The sequence below is a fragment of the Phalacrocorax aristotelis genome, chromosome 2 (genome assembly GCF_949628215.1).
Source record: "Phalacrocorax aristotelis chromosome 2, bGulAri2.1, whole genome shotgun sequence".
Classification (NCBI taxonomy): domain Eukaryota; kingdom Metazoa; phylum Chordata; class Aves; order Suliformes; family Phalacrocoracidae; genus Phalacrocorax; species Phalacrocorax aristotelis.
The window spans coordinates 166,246,505-166,265,717 of record NC_134277.1 but is presented as its reverse complement, the minus strand read 5'-3'; the positions used below and the strand labels follow the sequence as shown (position 1 = coordinate 166,265,717).

The 19,213-nt window shown below is 48.8% G+C and overlaps 1 protein-coding gene and 1 long non-coding RNA gene across 2 annotated transcripts; both read left to right on the top strand.

The window, feature by feature from the left end:
* The first annotated feature begins 12,366 nt into the window (after positions 1 to 12,366).
* On the top strand, positions 12,367 to 15,644 carry ARC (activity regulated cytoskeleton associated protein). The gene has a single exon (XM_075086201.1). The coding sequence runs from the start codon at positions 12,882 to 12,884 to the stop codon at positions 14,094 to 14,096; it is 1,215 nt and encodes a 404-aa protein (XP_074942302.1). The 5' UTR covers positions 12,367 to 12,881; the 3' UTR covers positions 14,097 to 15,644.
* A 653-nt stretch (positions 15,645 to 16,297) lies between these two features.
* LOC142053999 (uncharacterized) lies at positions 16,298 to 18,573 on the top strand. The gene is made up of 2 exons (XR_012659414.1): positions 16,298 to 16,377; positions 16,789 to 18,573. It is a non-coding gene; the product is annotated as an uncharacterized LOC142053999 (long non-coding RNA).
* Positions 18,574 to 19,213: the final 640 nt, after the last annotated feature.

Sequence of the window (19,213 nt, the reverse complement as noted above, 5' to 3'; positions counted from 1 at the left end):
CAGGGATGAGACAGCTGCCAAATTTGATGCTGGGAGGAATTTTGTCTCCCAGAACAGATTGGCAGGGAATTTGCAAAGCTGAGGGGTCAATAAAAAGGGCCAGATATTGTTATGATGAACATGTGGACAGGCAGGGGGAACATCCCAGAGCACAGCAGCGCTATAATGTTCCTACCTTATGGTATCAAGCATGCCCCCAAAATCAATGCACGACCCTTTAGCCCTTTCTCCCACAGCTTCAGGAGACCTGTAATCTACAAAAGGGTGACTTCGGTGGACTAGGTTAATAAGATTACTCTCCTGTTTCCCATAATGAAGACTGGGGAAATGGGTCTTTTCATATTTTTCACATCATCTATTTTGTCCATGTTTCTAAATAAAGCCTAACCAAAGTTACATGAGTCTTAGCTGTTGCGTGTTCGGGGTAGGGTTTTTTTCTTTTGTTTTTAAAAAGTATCTAAAGAACGTGTTCCAGCTGCCTGGAAGGAAAGAGCCAGAAAGAAAAAGGGAACAAAGGAAAACAGTGGAGATATTTAATTGAGATAATTTTAGCTGTTCTAAATGCCACAGGCAATCTGCACAAATATTTGGAGAAAGGAAATGAGGAAGGAAGAAAGAAAAATTTCTGTGCTGGTTGTTCAGTCCCCAGATTCGTAGAATCATAGAATCATAGGATGGTTTGGGTTGGAAAAGACCTTTAAAGGTCATTCAGTCCAACCCCCCTGCAGTGAGCAGGGACATCTTCAACCAGATCAGGTTGCTCAGAGCCCCGCCCAACCTGACCTGGAATGTTTCCAGGGATGGGGCATCAACCACCTCTCTGGGCAACCTGGGCCAGGGTTTCACCACCCTCACTGTAAAAAAATTTTTCATTATAACCAGTCTAAATCTACCCTCCTTTAGTTTAAAACCATCCCTTGTCCTGTCACAACAGGTCTTGTTAAAGAGGTGTCCCCATCCTCCCTATAGCATTAGGGGAGGGAGAGGAATTAGGGGAAGGAAGGTGTCTTTTCAGAGGTCAAGCAATACTCTACCTCACAGCTCTTGGGTAACTGCCTTTTGAGCCTCCACAGTCTCCTCTGCACTCTACCAGGCTACAATGCACACTCATCCAGACCTAACAGGGCTTGATGGGGAAATCCTCTGTTTATGGGGCTGAGCAAAGATATAAGGCACTCTCAGGGTGAGTGAACAGGGGTGGCCAGTCTGGATGATGTGAATTCAGATCCCTTCTTGGTCTGGACCCTTGTGTCCTGTGCAAAAACCTGAGGAAGCTCTTCTGGGTGGGGGGAAGGCTTGGTCACTCCTTCTGGGATCTCTATGCTTTGTATGTGACTGAAGCAGAGAGATGACGTTAGCTTTCCTGTAAGATATGGGATGCAAGGCCTGGGGTATATATTCTGAGCTATACCTTGGTCTGGCCTGATGGATGTTTGATCAGTTATGCAAAATGGCAAAGCTCTTGCAGAAGATGCTGGTCTAGTTAGCTAATGGAGGTTGGAATTCTTAAGATGTGAAGAAATCACAATTCATGTGCTAGTTAAAAGAAATGTTGTGAATGTGGTTTTCCGCAGCTCCCAGGAAGGGCACCCTACCCCTCACTATTCTCATAGAATCATAGGATGTCCTGAGTTGGAAGGGACCCATAAGGATCATCAAGTCCAACTCCTGTCCCTGCACAGGACACCCAAAATTCACACCATGTCTCTGAGGGCCTTGTCCAAGTGCTTCTGGAATATTGCCAGGCTGGTGCCGTGATGCCTCCCTGGGGAGCCTGTTCCAGGGCTCCACCACCCTCTGGGGGAAGAACCTTCTCCTAATGCCCAGCCTAACCCTCCCCTGGCACATCTTCCTGCCATTCCCTCGGGTCCTGGCGTTGGTCACCAGAGAGGAGAGACCAGCCCTGCCCCTCCTCCTCCCCTCGGGAGGGAGCTGCAGAGCACCATGAGGGCTGCCCTCGGCCTCCTCTGCTCCAGACTGAACAACCCAAGGGACTCCAGCTGCTCCCCGTACGGTTTCCCCTCTAAACCCTTCCCCAACTCTGTGGCCTCCTCTGGACACTCTCCAGTAGCTTTATACCCTCAATGTCCTGCGGCTCCCAACCCTGCCCACAGCACTCGGGGTGAGGCCGCCCCAGCGCGGGGCAGAGCGGGACAATCCCCCCTCCCTCGCCCAGCTGCGATGCAGGGCTCGGTGCCCCCCAGGGCATGGCTGGCCCTCTTGGCTGCCAGGGCATGCTGGTGGCTCGTGTTCAACTTGCCATTTACCAGAGCCCCCAGGTCCCCCTGCAGAGCTGCTCCCCAGCCCCTCATTCCCTGGTCTGTCTGTACAGCCAGGGCTGCCGAGCCCTAGGGGCAAAATCCAGCACTTGCCCTTGTTAAACTTCATACAGACATTCTGGAAAATGACAGCCTTCTTGTTAATAATGTAAGTGGTGTTAAACATGCTTTTAAGACCCCCTGTTCCTGGAACTAAAGCTTTGGGTGGAGACTGTTGTCCAGTCAGCTTCCTGCACGACTTCTGGCCGAAATATGGGGGTTTCCTGATGAGACTGCTCTGCCCTCACAAGACTTAACAGAGCAGACAAATGGTGCACATCCATCATGTGCAAAACTTGGGGAGGAAGTTAGAGGATTTTGGCGAGCAAGCGGTGGATGGGACGGAGGGGTCTGCATGTGTTTATTGTGGGGGTCATAGAACTCCACATGTCAGGGTTTTCCCCTCCTTCACAAAGTCACTAAGCACTAGCATCACTTCAGAGAGCCTTCCAGCCTCTGAGCAAATCAGCACTGCAGGTTCCCTCTCCTCCTCCCTGATGCAGAACCTGGGGAGGAGGAAAGATGACTGTAAATCCCCTGCCGAGGCAGGCACCACATTTGGGGAACCATGCCCACAACAACCCTATTTTAGCAATGCTCCAGGGGTGCTGCCTTCGCCTGTTTTCACCCCCTGCAAAGCTCACGCAGCCGGCTGTCTCCCTTCGCTGTGTGCAGGCAGGTGAGGGAAAGGCAGGAGCGTGCGGCAAATCCAATCTGGCACACACACTGCTCATCCCTTTTGTCTTCCCTTCTCCCTGCTCCCATTCACCCCTTATCCCACTCACCCCTTCTCCCACACCCACCCACCCACCTCGGTGTCTCATTCAGGGACAGCTCAGGTGCTTCATGTGGCCGCAGGGATGGACACTAACCTCTGTCGGGCTTCTCGTTAAGGAACCCATTAATATGGAGCTGCTGCCTCTCCCTCCCCTTCCTCCCCGCAGTCAAACCCGACTGATGAAAAACAGAAAATGGGGGTGTGAGGTGGGAAATCCAGGATACCACGTCCTCCCCCACAGCATGGGCTGGGATTTCTTTGAAAAGGTCAGTGGTGAGGCCACCATTTGTGTCAAGCGGGGAGAAATGGTGACGATCAGCAGAGGAGCGTTGGCTTGGTTGGCTGGATGCCACTGCATCTTCCCCCCACATCCTTCCCTTTCTCTGTTGCAACATTCCTGAAAGGACCCGTGGAGAGCTAAATCCTATTGTGCTGGGAGTGAGCTGCCACCACCTCCCCAGCATCTGCCGGGCTGAAATCACAAGCCCAGCAACAGGGCAGTGCTGCCTATCCCATCCCCATAGCCCTACAGCAGGACCATCTCACCACAGGTCATGTCTGAGGGACATGAAAAAATCATTCTTCACTCCTTAGAGACCTTTCACTAAAATCAGGCATAAAGAAACCCGGCTACAATTGCAGCCTCTGATCTATTTTTTTTCTTTTTTTTCTTTTCTTCTTTTTTTTTTTCTCCCCCAGTTTGGCTTTGCTGAGGCTGAACAAATCCATGGGAAAAAATCTTCCATTCTCAGCTGTCTTCTATCCAGATAAGACCAGCCCTCCTGAGAGACAACCTCTACAAGGAGAAGGGAGATTGAGTAAATTCCCATGATCATGTGGGGAGACACTAGCAAGGAAAAGCCTTGTGTCAGGATCACTTCTGTCCCAGATTTATGCTTTTTAATCCTCCATCCTTAAATGGTGCCTCCTCCCCTGCCATCGTCCTACTCATGCTGTCTCAGAACAGACTGCACCTCATGCAGGACCTGTAGCCCCTGTCCCATGGATCTTCCAGGTCTCAAGCTCTAAACAGGACCTACATGTTCACCTTCTCCTAGTCCACCCTACGTGTTGCATGTGCCCAAATACACACCTTTCTCTGTGCAGAGATGTGAAGCCTCTGCAGTGCTTTGCTCCCATGGGCCTGGTGATCTCCAGCCACTCAGAGCAGTTGTGTTCACTGTGGGGATATTGGTGTACTGGGAAGCTGTGGCACTGTGCTAAAGATTTTTTTGGGGAAGAGAAAGCTCCTAGAGAGCTTTACACAGCAGCTCACTCCCCAGCTACTGCTAGCCCTGATCTAATATGTCTTTTAGTGATGTTTGGGGCCTCGTACATTCAGAAAGAAGAAATTAGTACAGTCTGCTGCTTGCTTCTCACGTTCCTGTTTCCCCTGAGCTTCCCCGCTGTCCCTAATTATCCATCTCTCATTTACAGGGACTTAAATAATGGAAATGGAAAAGCTGGTTGAATTAGACTGGGATGAGGATGTGCTGAATGAGGCTCCCTTCCCTTCAGAAGTGACCTAACATTACCCTTTCTGTATTAGTGATGCAGGCTCCCCATTACCACGTGAGGCAGCTGCTCTGTTGTTATCTGCAGCCAAGGGGACACAACTCCTGCACTGACTCAAGCTGTGGCTCCCCATGGCTAGGAGAGATTAGCAACAGAAAGCAAGGATGCTTAGAGGAAATCCTTTGTTAACAATGATGCCTGGGGAGAAGAAAATAAGAGAAATAGCTTAGAATGAGAAACAAAAGGAAAAATTTGGAAAAAGGTAAATCAAGTAACCACTGAGTGGGATACAGCTGCTAAAACCAGGTGAGCAGTAGCCTAGTTTATGGCCTCATGGTGATGGTGGCTGTAAGAACAGCTAGCTGAGAACTGACAGGTGTCTGTGGACAGAGCTCTGGAAACATGGATTTGGCTGGCAAGAGCAACCTCATCCCCCACCGTGACCACGAAAACGCCCTGTGTCCCTTTGGTGCCCTTTGTGGTGCCTTAATGGAGCTCACGGCAAAGAGCCAGACACATTCCTATTAAGGGGGAGGCAGAACACTCTGTACCCCACCATCGAAGCAGGATGTTCATGGTCCATAGGTGAGGAAATCGCCGTCCAAGCATTACAAGAAACAAACAAGTAAACAATGTCCACAAAATGAGTTGAAATAATGCATTTAGCATTTTCTTTTCCTTTAGGAATGTCCCAGCACTGAGGAGACGTGGGTTGAAACCCTAGCACCAAATTAGGCAGATCATGGCTTCAAACCTGCCTGGGGTCCTGTCAAAAGATGCCTATGATGTTGCCAAATCCTAGCTAGGCTGGGGTAGGCAAGTTTGAAACTGCTTTGGGATTCGAGTGCAAATGAGGGTAAATAAAACATTTAGGCGGGGTTTATATGTGCCTGAAGAGAGAAAAACTACCCTTCTATTCAGCAGGGCAATAACTGATCCATGGTTAAGGCAGAGAAGAGTATTTTTGGATGAACAGAAGACTAGACTATACCGATTTGCAAATGAAGGGATCTAGACCTGAATACAGAAAAAAGAAAATTCTGCTTAGTGTGTCCCCGTTATGAATCTGGAGCTCTCTAGCCCAGGTTAGGGCCGTCAGCCAGAAGGAAGTTAATAGGGAATTTGAGAATGAGGTTAGCGTGGAGGTGTCCAAACAAACATGGCGTTTGTTGCTGTTGCACAATACCATGTGGAAAAAGGCTTCTGCATCTCCTCCAAATCTGGACTGCTTTGTCTGAGCACTCCTTAGCTTCCTCTGCTCACAGGACGGGTAGGACTATGTAATATAATGGAGAAAGGGGGCTGTGGTGGATTTTTCCATGGGGCTGGGACCGGCTGCTAACAACCACAGCAAGGCAATATTCCTATTATGGCTTCTCCTCCTCTGAAAGGCACCCAGGAAGATGCAGTGGCTGCGTGTTGGGTTTGTGTGGAGGGAAGAGGCCAGCAGCAAGTGAAGTCAAGCTTGTCACAGGAATCTCCCATTGCTTCCCCTTCCCCACAGCCTGTAGCAGGAAGTCTGCAGCTCTGAAATCTTCCCATGAGCCAGTCCAGCTTCACTGGTAGAAAACCAAGCTCCCACCACCCCTAATGCCCTTCCCATGTTCCCTCAACCAGGAGAAAAATATCCATGAAGGTGATGAGAAAGTGAAGGAGGGACTAAGACAGTCTCACCCATGGGAACAGCAAGATGGCTCTGAGGAGCAGGAGCAGGTAATACATAGAGCGGTTTGAACCTCTCGCTCCTCATGTGTATGTCTGGTACTGCCAAGGACACATGGCTGCCCAGCCTTCCCCAGCTCACTGCATGACCAAGGGTATGGTTTGACGGCACAGCAATCTGCCACCAAAAAGGGTGATGTCCCGTTTTCCATGTGTGGCTGTGATCTCCCAGTTCTCCTCTACCATCATCACTGGACCTCATCTCCCCTTCCATGGGGGTGTTAATGTTAAACTTAGATAGAAATGTTAAACCCAGATAGGCATGGTAAAGCAGGGTCAGGGCTGCAGGGAGGGTGGGTCCTTAGAGAGGCATGGATTCATCATCCTGGAAGACAGTGAGGAGCACAGCTCTCCTGGACTGGTGGGACTCCATCAGCCCAGACATGCCGGGAGATGAACCAGGGCTATGAGTTTCACAGTCACGCCACCACTTTTCCTTATTTAGCAGACCTGTGATTTACACTGTTTACTGCTGAGGACGAGTCAAAAAGCACTAAATTCAGAAACTTTTACTAGAACACTTAGAGGGGCACCCTAAAGGGGGGAAGGTGGGGGGAAAGTCAAGTGTGTGGCCAAACGTAGGCCAGTTCAGCTTTCAGCTATGTGGCATAAAGCCAGATGAAATTTCGTAAACCGGGTATGAATCAGGCCCTTTGACATGGGGCTAGCTTGTTTTGCTAGCAACAAATGTACTCTACCAGCTCATCAGTGATGTGCACAGGAGGAAAATGAAGTTCATTTGGAGATGTTTTTCTATTTGCGTTGACCTCATGAGGGTCATAACAGCCAACAGCACAGTTCAGGTTCTTGCCATGAAAAATACCGACGCCTCCTTTGACTTTCTTGTTCTGCGTGAGGAGGCAAATGCAGCACAAGGAGGCACTCATTAACATTTCCTCTGCCCAGTGAGGAAACGAAAATAACAAACATCCCATTAAATAAGGGGAGAAAAAAGCTATAAAATGCAGAATATATTTTTAGTCTGAAAACAAAGCATTCTACCTTCCCCACAAAGTAGGGCTTTTCAGATGAAAAGAAAAAAAGAAAGAACTTGCAGGCTCCTCTGCACCAGAAGGAGAGGCACTAATAACAATAATAATTATTATGATTATTGTTAATATTGATAGCGGGCTGCCCTCAGTTTCCCGCTTGCTTCCCCACCCTCCCAGCAAGTGACGTGTGGGCCCCAGCCATGGAGGACAATGGGTGGCCTGGAACAATGCAGCCACTGACGCGAACCCTGTTTTCAATGCGAAACTCTGCATTGTGAGTGCCAGCTTCAATGCAATAAAGTGTTCCGGTGCTGGAGATGGATGAATAGAGACATACAGTGTAAATTAAATGTGTTATTCTTTTTCTCCTTTTTTTTTTTTTTTAAAACAAATTAAAAAACCCAACACCTTGGTTTCTCTAAATTTTATTCTTTTCTTGGCGGTTTTGCTACCAAACAAATGACTGGCCAGCTTTGTCTGGTAACCTATAGGTGTATCAAAAGGGATTGAAAAAGGCATGAAGGCAGAAGGGAGGGATCATTGTTTCATTTTTTTTCTTTTCTTTTCTTTTTCTTGTAGAACAACAAGGCAATTCTGCAAGTGAAAGGGAAAATTCTAGCACAGCAGATATAGGATAACAGAGAAAATCCCTTGTTCACCAGTAGAAGAAATTAGTTCCTGCAAGAGTATGGGAGTAATTGCACACCGGCCTTCAGACTTCTAACTTAAGGCATTTCATAGAGTCCTTGGTGAAAGACAGGTTCCTCCAGACAGCAATTCAGAGAAGGAACGCAATGCACATCAAATGCATAATTGGGGAGGGACCCTGGCATCACAGCAGGGTAATACAGCATCTAACAGCACTCTTCTGAGCATAAGGCGCTAAAAGACAGCACAACTCAGCTACACCATAAACTTTCCCAAGCCCTGGAATCCCCCCCTTCTCACTCGCCCACCAGGTTCATCTGGCTCACAGTTCAAGTTCATCTCCAAGAAGTGGCATATCTTGCCATAAGATAGATCTGGGCGAAACACTCGTCCAGAAGAGGTGGCAAAGGGATGTCAACTGAAAAAAAAAAACCCAAACCCTATCAAGGTTGCTCTAAGATGCAGCGAAAGCCCACATCCTGAACGGCTGCAAGGCGCGAGTGCCACCAGGCTCTGGTTGCATTGCAAAGCACTGATGTGACAGCACTGGGGAAGGTGCCAGTGCTGGCTACGGCTCAGTGTCCCTTTCATCTCATCTCCCTCCCCGCACCGGGGTTTTCTGTTGCTGCTTGCTGCCACATACTCCTTCTGTCTGCCTGTAATTAGTCTGTTGGATTTTCTCTTTCTCTCTGCTCTTTTGTTTTTTTTTTTTGTTGGGGGTGTGTGTGTGCTGATTCTGATCTACTGTGCCTTAAAACTGTTCAGGAAGGTCTAGGGAGAGAACCCATATTGACACCATCCCTGCTGACCTATGACATGTGACTTTCGCTGTTTTCTCTCCCTTCCTTCCTCCTGCTCAGCTGTTTTGGAGGAAAGTACCCCTGCTGACAGCTCACCCTTTTTCTTTCTCCCTTATACTCACTTCCCACCTCTCTTTCTGCTCTTCTTGCCTCCCCTTGCCTTGTCTTGGACCTCCTGTGGCCACCCAGAGCACCACAAGCCCTGTATTATCCTCCATCCATCCTGCTGCCAGCTCCTTTGAGGCCAGACAGATAATTTCAACAGGACTCTGGCTGCCTCTTTGTGAAGCTGTGAGATAAAGCTGCTGTGGCAATGAGAGCCTCCTCCCCAGCCTGCCCCTGTCCATGGCTCCTGTCCTTCCATGCCCGTCTGTCTCTCTGTGCCCGGAAATTGTCTGTCTGCCTCAAATTGCCTCTCCCCATCAGCTCCCAGCACTCTAAGTCTCCCTCCTCCCTTTGCTTCCGGCTCCCCTCTCTCCTCCTCCTCTACCCACGCACCTTACTTTAATTAGAAATACAATGAAAATGCTTAACACTATGTCTTAATCAGCAAGTCATTCCCCAGCAGGTCCAGAAGGAAAACCCCCGTTCCTCCTTGCCTCTCCTGTCTCCCCCACCGTCACCAAAGAAGAAGAGCACACAGATTAGGAGGAGACATAGTGGAAAGGTTGCAGGATGAGATGAACCTAGAGACCTGGATAAACCGGAGGAAAGGGCCAACAGAAACCCTATGATATTCAACAAGGACAAATGTTGTGCCTGGGAAGAAAGAGTCCCTGGCAGCGACTGACTGGCTGGGGCTCAGAAATGGGCCTGGGAGTGCTGGGGGACAGTGAGATGAGCATGATCCATCAGCGTGTCCTGGCAGTAAAAAAATTATCCTGGACTGTGGGAGCATGAGCACAGCCAGGAGATCAATGGAAGCGATTATCCCCCTCTACTCAGGATGTATTAGGCCATATCTAGCTGATGCAACCACATTTAAATCCCTTAGTACAAGGCATTGATCAACTAGAAGGAGTTCAGCACAGGCCATTGAGATGGCCAGGGTTACAGCACTTGGCTTGTGCCTGGTGTGGGACCAGGGCTTGCCCATTTTGGAGAAGCAATGGCTTCAGGGGGACCTAACAGCAGTTCCCCCCACCTGTGGGGAGGTTATCAAGGAGGCAGAACCAGGCCATACACAGAGGTGCCTGGTGAGAGGGCAAGAGACAGCGGGCATAAATTGAAACAAGACACTCAATCTGGGTTTAAGGAAAAAGGTTTCCCTCTAAGGACAGTGGAGGAGGTTGCCCAAAGAGGGTTGTGCAATACCCATCCCTGGGGTTTTCAATATCTGAAACTTGAACCACCTCATCTGACCCAGTAACTGACCCAGCTTAGACTAGGAGGTTGAGCTAGAGCCCTCCTGAGGTCCTTTTCAGCCTTAATAATCCTGAAATCCTATGACCAGACCTAAGCACCAAATGAGGCCATTCAGACTGTGATGTATCCCCCCACAGTGAAAACTAAGGGAGAAGGGAAGAGATGTAGCAGGGGTTGGAAAGAAACAGATTTGGTGGGGTAGGTTTTACAGCCAGTTCATCCCAGAGTCTGGTGTTTGACACAACAAGGTGAGGTTAAAATCAGGTTACCTTGCAAAATTAAATCCAGTCTATAACCTGTCCCTATCCTCTGGCAATCTCTTATGGGTCGTTTCTGGGGATTCTGGGTGAAAACCTTTCAGAATATATCTTTGCACTGATCCAGAGATACACAGATTGCACAGTCTCTCCCAATTCATGTGGTCTCTTCCTGGCAATGCAGGTTTAAGGTGGACTCTCTGGGGTGTAGACACCACAGCGTACAAGGCCCCATGTCTGTCCCAAACCCTCAGGTGGTTGACATTTGACCCTTTCTAAACACAAACATAGATGTACAAAAATCTTGTGCTCAGGAAAGTTGGATGAAAGTGAAGTAAGCAAGGCAGAGGACATAGCTCTCTGCCAGTCATATCATTGTCACAGTATGCGTGGGGGATGAAGTGGCATTGGGAGTGTCTGCTGGGTTGGGAATTCTGATTAACACCCTCAGGCTTTTATCCCCTTCCCCACTCATTGGCATTCCCCACCTTCAACCAAACCATGCAACCCTTTTGTCAGCTTGCTGCTGCCCTAAACAACCACCATTTCACCTGAGAGCCATACAGCAGAAATGTTTGCCCATGTGCCATCTCCTGGTAGGGAACAGACACGTGCCTTCCCGCAGCACATGGATATAGGGGGGAAGAGAGTCCTGACCCCTGTCCCTCATGCCCTTCAGCTTAATCACCACCAGTTTGCTCCAAAGGGACTCTGCTTTAACCAAATGCATAGGGTCACTGAGAGCTCCTTTCAGCAGGACTTCTCTGAAAGACCACCCATCTCCTCCACATTTTGCTGTTACCAGGCTGGCTGTAATCCCACCAGGAAACATGTGGCCACGAGCCACAGGAGTGGGGAGCCATCCTAAGCCTCTCTGGCACACTGCCTACCACCCTGCGCGGAGGCAAGGCATCTCCCCACTGGCAGCAGGCTTGAAACCCCTTTTTAGGGGATATTCATGAATCACCATCCCACTGCCTCCGGACACTGTCACTGAGAGGGGACAAGAAGCCCCGGATGTCCCCAGCACCTCTCCAAGGGTGTTCCGGCAGGGAACTCTCTGATTAGGGAATCCTTTATCTCTGGCTTATATAAGACCCGGGGACTCCTTTTATGGTTGGCTTTTCCTGCTTTGTCAAGAGCAAAGAACAAATGTAGCTTCATCTGCACTTGTGGGTTGGCTAACTGATTAAACATCTGATTCAAGCTAAGTACGGAACAGGCTTTTGATGGGCGGATTTAATTTGGTGTAAAATCCAGGATGCTGTCCCCCTCCCTTACTGAATAATCCCAAGATAGGGGTTGGTCTGGTGCAATTAAGCAGTGGGGATGACTCCCACCTACCAATGCTTTAGAAAGTCCAGCGTGCTCCAGTTTGTACTGAAGTGGCTCCTTTGAGTGTTTCCCCCTCTCCTTCCCCCCTCCTCTTTTCTTTTCTTTTTTCTCTTTTTTTTTTTTTTTCTTCCTGCTGACTTACCCCCATCTGCAAGCATTTGCATTACGAGTGAGCTCACTCTGTGTGTGTGTGTGTGTGCACGCATGTGCAGGCGTGCGGGGGGCCCGTGGGCGTCTGTCTTGGTGTGACACACTGAATTCCTCCTCATCTCCCCCTCCGCGAGTCCTGCCAGGGGAACCATGCTAATGATGACCTTGCTGAGTAAATAGTTGTGGAATGAATAAGTGTTTTTCCTGCAATCTGAAAGGCGGAAGGTGCGATTACTCATCCATCTGCCCAACTGTCTCCAGCACCTTTCAAGTGCTTCTCGCGTCGAGTCTGGGGGCGTGCGCGAGGGGGTGGGAAGCGAGGGGAGGCTGCCAAGATCTGGGTTGCCACAGACACCGGCCTTGCTTTTCCTCCAATGAACGCTGTGCTGAGAGTGCAAGAGGAGGCAGGGCACCACCCACATGTTGAGCTGTGTGGGGTATAAGTAGATGGAAGAGCCTGGACTAGTGGCAGTTCAGACAGGGAAGAGAAGCAGCTCTTTGCATCTCTAGTGAAAGCGCTTTTGACTCGCCAAGTTTACCGGAGGAGAAATCACCGGGATTTTTGCAGCAGCTTCCGGCTTCTGTGTGCATCTCTGTGTGTTTTTCTCCAGCGGGGACTCTCTGCCGTTTGAGATTCTCAGCTCCGGATGAGCAGGTAGCAAGCACGCGTGCGGGGCTGGACATCTTAGCGAACTCCTCTCCTTGTTCCTGGAGGACACTGGCTCTCTCTGGGACACCCTGAGCACGTGAGACAGGCGTTTCCAGCTGGGCACCGGGAGAAATTTACCTACAACTCTCTCTGGGATCCACAGGGACCGAACATCTCGCTCTGCGGTGATATTTGATTTGGTTGTGTTTGTGTCAGAAAGTCCTTTGAGGGGGGTTTAGAAGTCTCTGTGTGTCTTTTGGGAAGTGTTGTGGTGGGGTTTTTGAGAGCCAGCTCTAGCGCCAGGGCTTGCAACCCAGTCCTTTCTGTGTTTGACACTCGCACGGTCGGAGCCATGCAGCTGGATAATGTCACCAGTGCGGGCATCCACTCCTTCCAGGGGCACCGTGGAGTTGCCAACAAGCCCAATGTGATCCTGCAGATAGGGAAATGCAGGGCAGAAATGTTGGAGCATGTCAGGAGGACCCACCGGCACCTCCTGTCTGAGGTCTCCAAGCAGGTGGAGCGCGAGCTGAAAGGCTTGCAGAAATCGGTGGGGAAGTTAGAGAATAACTTAGAGGACCATGTCCCAACTGATAACCAAAGGTGGAAGAAGTCCATCAAGGCCTGTCTGGCCAGGTGCCAGGAAACCATTGCCCACCTGGAGAGGTGGGTCAAGAGAGAGATGAATGTTTGGAAGGAGGTCTTTTTCCGTCTGGAGAAGTGGGCAGACCGTCTGGAGTCCATGGGAGGCAAATATTGTCCTGGGGACCATGGCAAACAGACTGTGTCTGTTGGGGTGGGAGGCCCAGAGATAAGACCAAGTGAGGGGGAGATTTATGACTATGCCCTTGATATGAGCCAAATGTATGCGCTGACCCCTCCTCCTGGGGAGGTGCCCAGCATCCCCCAGGCCCATGATTCCTATCAGTGGGTCTCTGTGTCGGAGGATGCCCCAGCCTCCCCAGTGGAGACCCAGGTCTTTGAGGATCCCCGGGAGTTCCTGAGCCACTTGGAGGAATACTTAAAGCAGGTGGGTGGAACAGAGGAGTACTGGTTGTCTCAGATCCAAAACCATATGAACGGCCCAGCTAAAAAGTGGTGGGAATACAAGCAGGACTCTGTCAAGAACTGGGTTGAGTTCAAGAAAGAGTTCCTGCAGTACAGCGAGGGGACTCTGACTAGGGATGCTATCAAAAGGGAGCTAGATTTGCCCCAGAAAGAGGGGGAGCCCCTGGACCAGTTCCTTTGGCGCAAGAGAGACTTGTACCAGACCCTCTATGTTGATGCAGATGAGGAGGAAATTATCCAATATGTGGTAGGCACCCTCCAGCCCAAACTGAAGCGTTTCTTGAGTTACCCCTTGCCCAAGACCTTAGAGCAGCTGATCCAAAGAGGGAAGGAAGTCCAAGGCAACATGGACCACTCTGAGGAGCCCAGCCCACAGAGGACCCCTGAGATTCAGTCAGGAGATTCTGTGGACAGCGTGCCTCCCTCAACCACTGCCAGTCCTGTGCCAAGCAATGGGACCCAACCAGAGCCCCCTAGCCCACCAGCTACTGTCATATGATCTAGTGCAAGGGAGGCAGCAGTCTGGGTTACATGAAAGGGAGAAGGGGGCATATTTAGGGAGCTTCTCCTTGGAAAGAGGTTCTGGCTGAGACGGGACATGAGGTGTGCTCAGTCCAACAGCCCATAGCAGAGGCATTAACTTTGCTTCTGGGGGGAGGGAGGCGATAGGGGAGAGGTACCTTAGGATGTGGTTGCCCACCTAACTTGAGCCATGCAGTACGGTGGTGCTGGAGATACTGCTTGCACCACTGTGGGGAACGGACAATTTTATGAGATCCCTGACAAGAAACTAGAGACAATTCCCAACTTCAGAGACAGCCTTTTAGCACTGGCAGCTTTCAAGGACTTCATAAAAGTGCAGCAATTGGCTGAGGGTTCCTACCCATCTGGATGTCTCCTTCTCCTTCTCTCCTCCCTCTTCTGAAGAAGGGTCCATGTCCTGAGGACACATCTTTCTTTTGACCCTTGCCCATTTCTGATTTACCTCTGGGCTTCTGTTCACTTGGCAATCTCCTGTTCTTACTTGCTCCAAAGGTTTAAATAATTTAAAAAAATATTTTCAGAAGAACTCCTATGACTTCAGGAACAGAAAACTTTAAGAATCTGGATTATTTTTAGCGGTTTTTATTTCACTGCACCTAATACCTGCTTTAACGTTTTTCTTCTCAAGAGGCTCTTACTGGTTTACTTCTTGTCTTAGTTTCTGCTCACTCTAATCAAGACCACTGCAGTGCAGAGGTAATTTCACCCTTTCTCTGCACATTATACTGTGTATTCAGCAGGAAACAGAGTTTCAAATTAAATTCTTAGCTCAGGGGCAGTCTGATTCCTTTCAGAAAAGAGAGGGTGACAAGGTGGTGAGAGGAGGCACCAGAGCTGTTTTGAGAGGGTGGGGGGAGGTAAGGGAAATAAATCCTTATACTTTGAATTGAACAAACAAACACATCCTAAATCTAGAGCAAAATATCCCCAGAGCAGCAAATCGAGTACATGCTGATGTGTGGAGACAACAAGAGCTTTTGTCATGTAAAAGCAAAAAGAAATGAAGAAAGGAGCTGTGGGTCCCAGCACAATTTCAGCCTGTGCATCACAACAAAGGGTTTCTACTCACACAGACAGACTCAAAATGCTGTTGAAAAGCCTGGCACCCCTGTCCTGGAGCACCTGAGGACTGATCGTTTTCTATTCACAAAAAACTTTCTGCAACATCTCCTTGCCATGGATGTAGATGGACTTGGACTCTGTGACATTTTCCTTGTTGAGACAGTAATGCTCAGCATTCACCTTGCTTTGGCTAACACCTGATGATAGGATGAAACTCCTGTAAGACGTATTCAAGAAGTTTGGCTCTTCAAAGCTTCTTGAGGCTGGACACATCTTCAGCATCATCTGCATTCACCACCAGACCAAATAAACAACACCTCTGCAAGAGATGCAGCAAGGATGCAGCAACAGCAGTGCCCCTGGGATGCTCCTGGCTCTACTACAGCAGTGACATGTGGCACCGGTGGCTCGGAAGGCCTTTGGTGTGCCTCCTTCCAAGAGCCTGAAGGTAAGGCAACTCTGACATTCCCTTCTCTGCACTCCTCGAACCTAAAATAGCCATAGCGCATACAGTAAAAACCTTGCACTGGGATAAAAAAAAATCTGAAATGGGACATGAAGCATTTTAAGTGACAGACTAGGATTGGGAGAAAGGGGAAGACAGATCCAGCCAGAGGGAAATAAAGGACAGTGAGCAGGAAAACTTTCCAAATAGGACAGTATCTTGCACTTTCTGATTAATATGGGGAGGAAATGGAAAGTTTCTTCATTAGCCCAGCGCAAGGACCTGCCCCATGGCTTGAGTGCTCAGCTGTGACAACACATCACAGGTCCACGCACAGCCCAAAGGGGATGCATGTCTGCTCTGCACCCTTGCTAGAAGGGAGCCACTCTTGGGAACAGCGGAGGCTCTCCTGTCACTTGTTCAGTTAGTTTGACAGTGGCTGTGTCTGCAGAGAAGGGAGCATTTTTCACTAATGACCTGGGATGGGTGGTGGGGGAGTGGGTGTCACTGCTGAGGATGAGCTGGCCGTGCATTACAAGTATTATCTTCTCTTGGTTACAGTGACTCACTCAGATCCTCCTCTGAGAAGGAATCGCTTTACAGTGCTCAGGATTTGGAAGGAAAGCCAAAGACAAAAAGCTTCAAAACCAAGGATTCAACATCAGATCTGCTATCAGGATCCCCAGCCACCGACTGCCGGAGCCACTGTCTGAAGGAAAGGCTGGCACAGGTAATTACCTCTCATCTTACCCTTGTGGGCCTTTCTTAGCCTCCCCAGTGCCCTGACTTGAGACACTGACCAGCCCAGGTGCAACTATCTGTGCTGGGCCTGACACCCTCAGCCCCAATGGCCGCAAGAGGCTGGCACCAGGAGGGGGGTTGGATTTCATCTTCTTCCTGTAGGAACCTAAGCACCAGCCCCAATGACTAATGCTCTGGGGACAGTGTGCATCATGCACTGATTTCTGCCAGACCATTGGCAAATGCATAGACACCAATACCTAGTGGGAACTCCAGGCTGCAGACACCTATTGGGCACAGCTGAATTTAACCCTATCTCCTTAGAAATCCCCTATACTCTCCACTTTGGACATCTAACCTGAGCTGCTGCATTTTTTTTTCTTGTTATTTTCTTTTACAGCAATCCCTGCTGCTGTTGCTGAGTTTCCTTCTCTGTGACCAAGAGTCCTGCTTTCCCAGGGAAGAAGTGAGTGCTGCAGGAAGACAGAGGGCAAGTCATGCACCAAAGAGCCTCCCACACAGTACAATGCTGTGTTCAAGGTGCTGAGAGCCAGAATGAAAGGGGGAAGCCACTTCCAACAGGATGAAGAAAAGATGGAGCTGGTCTAGGTGCTCCAAGCACAGAAGAAATTGTTGAGAATGAAAAGAGGAACCAAGAAGCAGAAGAGAAGAACCAAGTCTGGGCTTTTGGGACAGCAAGGATGCTGGGCTTGTACTGACTGTCTGTTGAGATGATACATACCTCTGCAGTTTGGGGCCACTGGGACTCACCTAAAGAAATCTTCACTAGGCCACCAGTTAAAAAACTTTCCTGATTAATTTTGCCAAATGACTGACCCTGCCTAGGCTACGAACCCTCCATGCTGTTAATGCTGTAACTCATTTTTCCTGAGTTGAGGGTAACTTCATTTCATGCGGGTATCAGTTTTCAAACCTCAAAGGGCTCTGAAGGTTCGGAGAAGCATCCTGCGGTCCAGATGCTTGTCTGAACTGCTTGAGCCTGCACAACTGGGCCAGCTGTCTTGCCAGGAGGGACACTCTTGTGAGACAGCAGGCACTTCTTGGATCTGCATGGGCCAGAGTTACTGCAAGAACTGGTGTTCTTGTGCTGGCTTTGGCATGACTGTTTCCATCCAGACCCAAGGAGCGCAAAAGTTGTGCAAAGACAAGAGCTCGAGTGAGTTGAACAAGACAGTTTTGGTTCACATCTCAGCTGAAGAGGTCCGGTTGGTTCCTCTCTCTTCCAGAGCCAACTGTCCCGGGTGTGCATGTGTGCGTGTCAGCGTGGGTGGGTGTGTGTGTGTTGAGCAATCAAATCGACTTAACCAAATTCTGTGGTGTTTTGTTGCATTTGAACGAAGCCAATGGGACCTAATGTGCATTCCAACAACGCTCAGCAAAAATGTCCAGGACTAGAAAATTATGTAGAACCATGTAAAGGCAGACTTTGTAGGCATCATCCCAAGGTCAAAATGATGTTTGATTTTGAGGTGCTAATTTCCACAGTCCCTTTCAACGGACCTGACTGCCTCAATATGCATTTTATTTTTCCATAGACTTTCCTGCCTTTTTAATGAATTAGCCAATCTGTGCTACTTGGTCATTTGGTCCTGAGGTTTATACATTTTCAGCTGACTTTTTGGAGTGTGCAGAACTGAATCTCCTGGACTGATTTTATTTCAATTATTGCTCCTGGTGGACTGGAGCTTTACTTGTAGCACCCTGGTTTATATTACCATCCTCTCCAGGAAGGACTGGTAGTTTATTTTCCTGGGGCAGAGTCACGTGAATGAAGAAGTGTGTATGTGTAGTGTCTGTGAAACTTCAGCGGATTTCAACCATTGATTTTTTTCCTTAGGCAATTTTACATTTGACTCTGACAAAACTACTTTAGAGTTTTTATTTTTACTAGAGATATTGTTAATTCAAACAACCTTGTACAAAAGGCAAACACATTGAATCACTGCAGGTTATAGGGGTTGAAGCCAAAAGGTCTTTGTAAGCCGACATCACTTGCCCTAGATCTGACTGTATCAGGCAGTTTATTCGTCATGTGTCATGTTGGAGTTACAAGATCACACCGAGCCACTAGAACCTGTCAATAGAATAGTGCTACACTCTATTTGCTATTGTAGCAAAGCCTTTTGTAGATTTATACAATAAAACTTTGAAATATCTGCTTCAATTGCTTGGTGCCTTGCTTTCTGATCCTTCTTCCTTGGTTCATGGGAGACTTAAGTATCCATTGCCCTGTGAAGATTTGGTCTTGTCAGCCATTTGGGTTTATTTGACTCATGAAATCTTTCTGCTTAGAAAAAGCAAAAGATTGACGTAAAAGTGAAATGTACTGGGCCTTTGGAGAAGAGGGGTTTGATACAGAAAATATAGAGATGTTTTAAAGGGGCTGTTTAGCATCTCCGATTAAGTCAAATGTAGCCCATGAGGTTGGAAGAAACACTCCCTTGTGATACTGTGGATTGGGCAGGGCTCTTGCTGGGTAGAGCTAAGAGAAAGGCTATTGAAACAGAGGGCAAGCACATTCCCACCCATGCTTGAGAGGCAATATGCATGGAAGAGCTGAGGCAAGTCAGGGAAAGGTAAAGAAATTGCTAAGCCTGAATCAGCTCTACTTGATATCCAAAGAGACTTCAGCAGTCAGAAGCTTCAGTTCTCAGCAGCACAGAAATCCAGGAGCTATTATTGGGCTGGTGCTTTGCTACCTACAGCATTCCTCTACAGCAGGGTTATTCTCCATTCGTTGGGTTCATTACTTGTAAAACACCTCGCGGTCACTGGCGCTGGAGGAAGGGAAGATAACACGGGAT

Excerpts from the sequence above, each read along its gene's own strand:
- ARC (XM_075086201.1), top strand. The coding sequence starts at position 12,882 with ATGCAGCTGGATAATGTCACCAGTGCGGGCATCCACTCCTTCCAGGGG.